The sequence below is a fragment of the Eptatretus burgeri genome, chromosome 4, assembly GCF_056783735.1.
Source record: "Eptatretus burgeri isolate ZD-2024b chromosome 4, Ebu_testis_v1, whole genome shotgun sequence".
Lineage (NCBI taxonomy): Eukaryota > Metazoa > Chordata > Myxini > Myxiniformes > Myxinidae > Eptatretus > Eptatretus burgeri.
In genome coordinates, this window is record NC_140964.1 from 139,523,757 (window position 1) to 139,534,110 (window position 10,354).

Here is a 10,354-nt window from a genome sequence, read left to right on the forward strand (position 1 = left end):
ATATCTAGTGCCCAACTGTGTCTGCAGACGTCCTCCTGCAGTTGGGTTACTTCTTATTAAGAGGTTGGTGGCAGGATTTGCACTCCGGCCACCGTAAAACCCTTCATTCAACAAAACACAAAAACTTAAAGAAATCTGAAAACCCACTCCGTGGGAGTCTGAAAAACCCACTCTGAAAACCCACTCCTCCTGTGCAGCTTCCCTTCGCAAGGCAGCTCACCGGATGATGGGATTGGGGCAAAGCCTTCGGGACCCCCAATCTTTGAGGATAGGAGGGAAACCACGGGGTAACATTCCTAGAGGAGAGATTGATTCCCAGGGGGTAAGATTGAGGGAGAGTGTGTCGGAGTGGTGCTGAGGTGTCGTCCACCAGACGGCGGTCTCCTTGGGTTAACCTGAGGCGGTCCCTTCGGGTGGGTGCCTGGAATGTCCTATCCCTAAGAGAGGATGATCACCTGTCTCTGTTATCATCTGAGCTCAAGCGTTTGGACATCGGTATTGCAGCACTCTGAGGTTCGGAGACCGGATTGCAGAGATTAAAATTAACTGGATATTTAACAGGACAGGATAATTAAATAATTATTGTATCCAGATCCGGATTCGGATCTTCACCAGAATTGTATCATTTCTTCCACGTCACACACCCAACGTGTCCACCAAGTTCCATCCGAATACATCCACAACTTTTTGAGATATCGTGTTGTATAGCGTTTTTGGCCCTCTCTCAATGGTGAAGAATCACTTGATTCTCGTAGTTGGATCCAGATCCGGATCCGGATATTCACCAAAATCTAATCAGTTTCTTCTTATCACACACCGAACCTGTCCACGAAATTTCATTTGGATCCATCCACAACTTTTTGAGATATCCTGTAAACAAACAGACAGACAGGTGAAAACAAAACCTCCTTCACCTTTGGTGGCAGAGGTAAAAATCTCATTCCTCATGATGAGTACTTTCCACGTGCCAAGTTTCAATTTTTTCCTTGGTGCAGGTTAAGAAATAGAGGTCCAATTTTTTTCCATTGTTTCCAACATGGCTGCTGCACAGCCTAACCTATGACATCATAATTATCATTAAAACATTGTTCATGAGTAGTTGTATTTGTCGTGAAAATTTCGTCTCAATAAGACAAGCAGTTGCGGAGAAAAACATGAAAGTTCTGTGCAGACAAACAAACAAACAGACTGACAAACAAGCAAATAAAAAAATCAATCAGAGTGACACTTGGCAAAATAGCACAAAGTAGAATGGCACTAGGTGGAGCGCATACCTCTGCCAGGTGGAACAGTTCACATTTTGTATTCCACTGATGGGCTGGATCCGAACGAAAATCCAATGCGCTTGTTCTTGTCACCTATCCAACACATCCACCTTGTTTTGTCAAACTCATCCACAATATAATGATATTGTTCCTGCCATGGGTACCAAGTGAATTATGAGGGGGTTTAATCCCCGTTTGTCCTCGGAAGAGCCAGACCTGGGGCCCCCCGCTCACAATTAACTTCATGATACGGTGGGTTGCTTTAGAACCATGAACGCCAATCAGTGAACCACGAGTTCCAGTGTCCACCGTCTAATTTTGCCATTTAACGAGAGGTCACATGGTTACCTGAATGGGGACCGCGCCCTCGGCAAAGCACCAATCTTATCTTTATCAGACCTAAATTAGGGCAGCCGAACATTTAACCGCTGGTGTGGTAATTACCTTCCAGTCTAGCTAGGTTTGGACAATGCTGGATCAATGTCCAGAAGGAAAGGACAAGCACGGAGAGGTTGGAATGTCAACAAAGCAATTTATTAATAAGAAAATAAATATATAAAAATGAATCAAAATAATTGTAAGGAAATAAATAATAATTAATCAATCAGCCACTGAGAGAAAAAGAGACAAAGAGCAGATGCTTATCACTATGCCTTACTTGACAATTAAACACGAGACAAGTGTACCCAGCAGATCATTCGGGGGATGGGGGGGAGAGAAATCTAGTCTCGCTCACCAAATAGAAGTCGTCGTACATCAAATAAAACGTCCTGAAATGTGTGAGCATGCCTTGTCCGTTGCCAGCGCCCAGCCTTGCTGTGCACCCACTTGTAAACAGGCTTGAACACCAATCGACGTCATCCCCAAGAATTAGGTACGCCAAGAGCAGGTCTCGAGCAGAACCAGCATCAACGGTCCGAGCGTCACCCACCGTCAGGCGCCACCAGGCGCCACAACCGACGGACAGCTGTTGGGAGCTGTGAGAAGCTGAGGCGCTGTGAGAAACTGTAAGGCGGCAAGGCCGTCACCAACTGTCGCCAACTCAGCAAGCGTCTGACTGGAAATCAACGAAAACAGCCGTTGCCAAGCTGACTGACTGTCGCAAAACTGTCAAAGCCGTCGCCAACTGACTGACTAAAAAAACCGGACCTCTCGTCCACTTTTGAAGGCGGCCCGTCTGAGCAGAGCCTTCAGCAGACTCCAGCCAAATCTGCCCCGCCCTTTCGCACATCGTTGCCCGTGACAACCCACCCGTCCAGCGATTATTCCTGGCCCACGACGCCATGCCTGTGGTGATGGATGAACAGCAGAAAGCAGCCATTTGCCGGAATTACTGAGCGAAAATGAGAAGCGCTCATAAAACGTCAACAATAATTGTCACCTCAATGTTCAGCCCGATACGAAAAAGAGCCAGTGAGCATCCATTGAGCTGCTGAACGGGGTGTCAAACTTCAATGTAAAATGGCAGGTGTCAACATCTGTGAAGAGGTGCGTGAGCCTCTGTTGGGCTAACGGCTATCTCACGTGCATGAATATGTCTGTCGTAAAGAGAAAAACGAGCTTTCCATAAGAGGGAATCTATTCTTTACCCCATCTCAACGCATCACCTTTAGAATCCCACCAGACATGGGGATAGGTCAATCTAAGACATACATTTATGGAAATAACTGTCTGAGGACCTGGATGTTTGTATGCATCCGTCGGATCGGATTCTGAATCCGTAACACTATGTATATATATATATATATATATATATATATATATATATATATATATATATATATATATATATATATATATATATATATATATATATATATATATATATATATATATATATATATATATATATATAACCAGTCAAAAGCTTGGACACATCTACTCATTCAAGAGTTTTTCTTTATTTTTATTATTTTCTATATTGTAGAATAATAGTGAAGACATCAAAACTATGAAATAACACACATGGAATTATTTAGGAACCAATAAAATGATAAACAAATCAAAATACATTTTATATTTTTGATTCTTCAAAGTTGCCACCCTTCACCTTGATGACAGCTTTGCACACTCTTGACATTCTCTCAACCAGGTTTTTGAGGTCGTCACCTGGAATGCTTTTCCAACAGTTTTGAAGGAGTTCCCACATATACTGAGCGCTTGTTGGCTGGCTTTCTCTCACTCTGTGGTCCAACTCAAACCAAAGCATCTTAATTGGGTTAAGGTCGGGTGATTGTGGAGGCCAAGTCATCTGATGCAGCGCTCCATCACTCTTCTTCTTGGTCAAATAGCCCTTACACAGCCTGGAATTGTGTTTTCGGTCATTGTCCTGTTGAAAAACAAATGGTCCCACTAAGCGCAAACCAGTTGGGATGGCGTATCACTGCAGAATGCTGTGGCAGTCATGTTGGTTAAATGTGCCTTGAATTCTCAATAAATCGCTGACAGTGTCACCAGCAAAGCACCCCCACACCATCACACCACCTTCTCCATGCTTCCCGGTGGGAACCACACATGCAGAGATCATACGTTCACCTTCTCTGCATTTCACAAAGACATGGCGATTGGAACTAAAAATCTCAAATTTGGACTCATCGGATCAAAGGACAGATTTTCACTGGTCTCATGTCCATTGCTCGTGATTCTTGGCCCAAGCAAGTCTCTTCTTCTTTTTGGTCTCCTTCAGTAGTGATTTATTTGCAGCAATTTGACCATGAAGGCCTGGTTCACACAGTCTCCACTTGAACAGTTGATGTTGAGATGTGTCTGTTACTTAAACTCTGTGAAGCATTTACTTGAGCTGCAATCTGAGGTGCAGTGAATTGGTGATTTCTGAGGCTGGTAACTCTAATAACTTATCCTTGTCGTAGAATTTTGTAGTTTACGTTTTAACCGACTCGAGGTAAATCCTGTTACTCAAATGAAAGCCACAATTAATTCACTGTCCACAACGAAAACTACATTACATCAGATAATTTTATTTTAACTTGGTACCAAGGAGTACAACCCACTGAGATGGTATACATCCACAATGATTTGCACTAAACCAAGATTACATTTCCTGGAATTTATATGTTTTTGTGAGAGTGGAGGGGGCTGATAAGCATTCGGCAAAAGAACTCCAACTGCAATACGTGTCTCCTAGGTGAAAAGCGAATGATGTAATCATGGCAAAAGTTGGTGTTATCAACCAGGTCACTTTGTTCCATAGCAAGGCATTCCTTTTATCAACATTTAGGTCAAAAGACTCTTGGGTAGAGGAAAGCATAACTGACATCCAATTTGACTTGTAGCATAAAAATTAAATTTATAAAACACCAGCAACAATTATAATTGAGAGTACATTAATATAATTATTTTCTCCCACATCCTCTGCAGTGGAGGTAACTCTGGATCATCCTTTCCTGTGGCAGTCCTCATGAGAGCCAGTTTACTCATAGTGATTGATGGTTTTTGCGACTGCACTTGAAGAAACTTTCAAAGTTCTTGAAATTTTCCAGATTGACTGACCTTCCTGTCAAAGTAATGATGGACTGTCATTTCTCTTTGCTTAGTTGAGTTCTTGCCATAATATGGACTACTACAGGACAGACAAAATGATGGTCTTTTACCAAATAGGGCTATTTACTGTTTCCCAACCCTACCTTGTTACAACACAACTGATTGGCTCAAATGCATTAAGAAGGAAAGAAATTACACAAATTAACTCTTAAGGCACACTTGTTAATGGAAAAGCATTCCAGGTGACTACCTCATGAAGCTGGTTGAGAGAATGCCAAGAGTGTGCAAAGCTGTCATCAAGGCGAAGGGTGACCACTTTGAAGAATCTAAAATATAAAATGTATTTTGATTTGTTTAACACTTTTTTGGTTACTCCATAATTCCACATGTGTTATTTCATAGTTTTGATGTCTTCACTATTATTCTACAATGTAGAAAAAGTAAAAATAAAGAAAAGCCCTTGAATGAGTAGGTATGTCCAAACTTTTGACTGGTACTGTATATAGTTTTTGGCACTATCTATTTCAGAAATTAGGCCTGTGTTGACCTTTTGACCTTAAAATTAATTGGTGCTTGAATTCATTGATCTGATATGCAAATCCTGTTCAAATTTCAAGTCAATTGCATGCAAATTGAGGATTTTAGAAAGTGATCCTAAGATGTTGACCTTTTGGCATGTGCTGACCTAAAAAAAAATTGGTGGCTGTATTCAGTGAGCTGCGATGCAAATAGTTTTCAAATTTCATGTGAATCGGATGAAAATTGACAATTTTAGAAATAATTCAAAAAATTGGCCTTTGTTGTGTTGACCTTATGGCCTATGTTGATATTTTTACCTATGTTAACCTCAAACAATAGGTGGTTGAATTCATTGACCTGATATGCAAATCCTGTTCATATTTCAAGTCAATCGTGTGCAAATTGAGAATTTTAGAAAGTGATCCTAAGATGTTGACCTTTTGGCATGTGCTGACCTAAAAATTATTTGCTGGCTGTATTCAGTGAGCTGATATGAAAATCCTGTTTAAATTTCAAGTCGCTCGGATGAAAATTGAAAATTTTCGAAATCTGGCCTATGTTGACCTTTTGACCGAGGTCGACCTCAAAAATAATGGGTGTTTGAATTCAGTAAGCTGATATGCAAATGGTCTTCAAATTTCAAGTCAATCGGATGAAAATTGACAATTTTAGAAACTATTTAAAAATTTGGCCAATGATGTGTTGACCTTATGGCCTATGTTGACCTTTTGACCTATGTTAATCTCAAAAAATAGGTGGTTGAATTCATTGACCTGATGTGGAAATTCTGTTCAAATTTCAAGTCAATCGGATGAAATTTAAGGATTTTAGAAGATTTGGCTCAAATTGGCCTTTTGGTCGATTTAAATTTTATGAAACTTCAATGCGGGACCATCGCAGGGTCGGTGATCATAATCTCTGAAAATATCAGAAGCTTCAGTTGAGCGGTTTGGGCTGGAGGTGAGCAGACAGACTAACAAACAAGAAGACGACGTCGTGCAGAGCACGATACTTGCAAAATCCATCAAACAAATTTGACCTCAAAAATAATTGGTGGTTGAATTCAATAACCTGAAATATAAATCCCCTTCAAATTTCAAGTCAATCGGATGAAAATTGAGGATTTTAGAAATACCGACCTAGTTGTTGACCTTTTGACCTCAAAAACAATAGGCTTCTTCCTTCTGACAAACTTTACCATGTGATGAAGTTTCGTGAAGATCGGTTTATAATTGTGACCTGCAGGTGACAGACAGACATGTAGAATAACAAAATCGACTGACCAACATATTTGAAAAATCTTCGATTTTGCAAGTAACAAACAAACAAATGGAGGCGATCAATATCTTTGCCAATTTTTTTTTTTGCGCCAAGTAACAAACGGAGGCAAATGCAATATCCTCTCCTTCGGCGACGGTAACAAACACACAAAACAAACAGCCAAGCACAAAAAAACCCATTTCTCAAATGATACTATGATGAGCACTTTTGTTGCATGGGATAGGCAAGACGAATTCCTTATCTGCTGTGCTGAGTTTGCTTCCTTGTGTATCTTTTTGTTGTGCAGGTTGTGGGATCGATATGTCACCTGGCTTTGTACAGTTGTTCTGGATCTCGTAAAGTTCGGATTTTGCAGCTTCCTGAGCACATCATAATCGAGTTACCGAGACAAATGAGTCAGGTTAGAAGTAAAAAAAGAAATCGAGCTTTTATATAACCTTGTGGAAAGACAAACAATTTAATTTTTTTTATCCAACTGTCTTTTAATTGAGAGCAAAGAGTACTGTTAAGTGAATACGTATCTTACCAAGAAACAGTTACAAAGCTTATTTGTTTTACTTGTGGTTTCCAAAACTTTGATGTGAGTCAACGAAATAAATTTCTTGAAGAGGCCATCGAAACCCAGGATTCGAGGTATGAGTCCTGCTGTTTCATGGCAAATTAAGGTCTTGGACAAAAAAGATTTGTGGCACAACATGGTCTTTGTGCTTTTACAGGGAAGGCACTACACCCTTTGTCGGAAAGTCGTAAATATCCATGAGTTGAACGTCGGTGGTATCAGCCAACACCTGAAGAGTCAGGCTCTACAGGTGACCTTGAAATTCAGTCGGCCAGAAAATCACCCCTTCCCTGTCTCCGTTCTGTTCAGGTGAGATGTTACGAGATGAATGAGACTAAGGTTGATGATATCAAACTCTATATACATGGTAGTTTACAAAATGATGACATATTAACAGTTGTGATAAAAACTTTATGGTGTACTAAAATACACAATTTGATGTCTGTCTCTCTGTGATGTATTTGGTTGGTGCTTATCTAATCTCAAGCAAACTTGACAGGGGGAGTAAAGGTCACACAACGAAGGTTTTAGCAACTTCATTAGTCCCCCTTCCCAAGGTGGTGTTCTGCCTTGGACTAACTCCTTGTTAAGGTGTATAAATAGCTTGTCGTGGCCTTCCAGGAGGCACACCTACCGGAAGTAAACAAGGACAAATGTGTCTAAGAGCCACGTCCTAAAGGCAATAACAACAACTTCCGATATTTCGTCACGTGCCTCGATGGAGCCAATAGCGAGACCCGTCATAGAGGCTCCTGTTCATGACGAGAAAATAGTGTATTTACGAAATTACAACACATTAAATGGAATAATCTTGAAATAGTAACGTGAACTTTTCGAAACTTAAAAGCAAATGTCCGAATATATTTAAAAGTTCATGATAGACGCTCTCAAAAGGCACCCTCAATGCGAGGATGTGTAGAGGTGTTTAGTATTTAAGGAGATCCGGATCCTGTATATAAAAGAGCCGAGTCCTAAAGGCTTTGTCTTCAGAAGAAGAAGAAGAAGAAGAAGAAGAAGAAGAAGGAGAACAACAATGCGGAGCTCTCTTAGAGCAGCGTTCGCTACGCGAGACGCTGCTAAAAAAATATTCGAGCAACAAACTACAGTATTCAGTCAATTACGTCCAATGTATGATTACCTTTTTAAACAGTTGCTCATGTTGTTTAATGATAAACTGAAAGAAATTTGGAGGAGACCAGACATTAAGGCATTCTATGCTTATCGTGTCCCCCATTGACGAACAGATCTGAGCTATCTTGACTTGCTGGGCCTCTCGGTAGGCCGCTTGCTCGGCCGCAATGATGTTCAGTTCATAAAGGTACTCAAATGAGTCTTTACGCATGAATAATGAATCCCCATTGCTGATCAGATTTTTCCAGCTATCAGGTTATATGTGAACTGCACATGGATTGTTTATAACTTCGAGATTGGGGCCTCGTATGTGATTTCTCCTGGCCGTGGTTTCAAGTGTGGCACGCGATATTCCCACCGACACCCTTATGGCCCAACTGAGACCTTTATTCAATGTATAACCCCATTCCTAACAATTGCAAGCATTGTTTAATACTCGCTTGAGGGAAATTTGAAGTTGGTTTAAATTTCAAATCACCAATTATTATTAACTAGCAAATACAACCCGTTGCTTTGCAGACAGGGATGTTAAGGGGGAGGGGGGAGGGATAGCAGGGAGGGGAGGGGGGGAGGAGGGAGAGGAAGAGCGACACCTCACCAAATGTTGCTGTATCTGTTGCTGGCTCTATTATAACTCATTTGCTTTGCTCCAGAGACTTCTGGCGGATTGCCAACTGTGTTCTTAACTGCAACCAGTCCTCCATACCACCTCTCTTGCAGGGTCCTGAGGTTCTTTACCACTCCTTTGGATAAGGCCATTATTTTTTCAGAGCAATTTGCCTCTAATTCCTCACTTAACGATGACAGACATTCCCTTTCTGTTTTTCCATCTCCCACAGATAAGGTTATTTCTGTCCCCCTTGTCACTCCTAAGAGTGTTGCCAGAATTATTCATCTTTGGATGCTTCAAAAGCGACTGGCCCTGATGGGATTTCTGTGGTGATATTGCAAAGATGTTGCCTTGAACTTGCACCAATTCTTACCAAGCTATAAAATGTTCTTGGCCGATTCAGTATTTCCCTCATCATGGAAAGTGGCTTCTGTTGTCCCTGCTTTTAAGGGAGTCTGTGAGTGTTCTCTGGCTACTAATTACTGTCCCACTTGTCTTTTTTTTTTCTTTCTTTTTTTTGCATGCATTGTCGAGGCTTGTATGAGAGCGAACATACAACGCACAGCAAGGGGGAGCAGGAAAGGAAAGGGAAGGACAAAACAGAGGAGAACGGAAACATTAGGAGATCTGGGGAAGGGGTGGGGGAACACGGGGTAAACAAGATGGACACCACAGGGACTTTCAGGACCTCACACGACAGGGAACTTTTGGGAAGGAAGGCAAGGAATGGAAATATGGCTTTCCCAGGAAAGATCATGGCAAACAGTGAGACCCAGAAGCTTGACTGAAGGGACTTCTTCCACAGGATTGTTGAGAAAGTATATGGAGGGTGGAGGGGGGGGGGTTTCCAGACGGTCTTTTTGGAGAGACAGTGAGAGTGTGAGATTTGTCAGGATTGAAAGACATGTTCCACATGTTGGACCAGTTTGTGATTTTACCCAGATTTACAGTGAGCGAAGAAGCTGCTGCTTGCCGGTCTGAGGGATGACAGATGGTATGGCAGAGGGTGGAGTATTCAGCAAAGAGATACAGAGGATTTTCCAGAGAGATCATTGATGAAAAACAGAAAAAGAACAGGGCCTAGAACACTGCCTTGAGGAACTCCAGCCTTGAAAGGAAGAAGGGATGAGAGAACTCCATATCGGGCCACACGTTGACTGCGACAGGAGAATAAATCTGTGAGCCATGAGTGGAGATGGTCTGGCTCCATGCCCTGCTCACCAAACTCTCTTCCTTTGGTGTCCAAGACTGTATCAAAAGCACTCGATACGTCTCGGGATGTGGTTCTGATTTCATGTCCGGCATTGAGGACCGCCATCCATTGTTGGGAGAGCAGAAGCAGCATATCCAGGGAAGAGTGACCTGGTCTGAAACCAAATTGATGATCGGAAATCAAGCCATTAGAGAAGAGGAAGGATTTAATGTCTGAAGCGATGATGGATTCCAGAACCTTGCTGGTGATTGGGAGAAGGCTGATTGGTCTGTAGT

At 41.7% G+C, this 10,354-nt stretch overlaps 1 protein-coding gene across 4 annotated transcripts in view; it reads left to right on the forward strand.

Moving 5' to 3' along the window:
- Positions 1 to 10,354, forward strand: part of LOC147029241 (polycystin-1-like protein 1) — a 176,891-nt gene that overhangs the window by 18,146 nt on the left and 148,391 nt on the right. For all 4 annotated transcript variants that reach the window (XM_085876418.1, XM_085876417.1, XM_085876414.1 and 1 more), the window contains 2 exons: positions 6,853 to 6,966; positions 7,283 to 7,434. In XM_085876418.1, the coding sequence (XP_085732544.1) occupies positions 6,853 to 6,966; positions 7,283 to 7,434 (266 nt within the window). The remainder of the gene's footprint in view (positions 1 to 6,852; positions 6,967 to 7,282; positions 7,435 to 10,354) is intronic.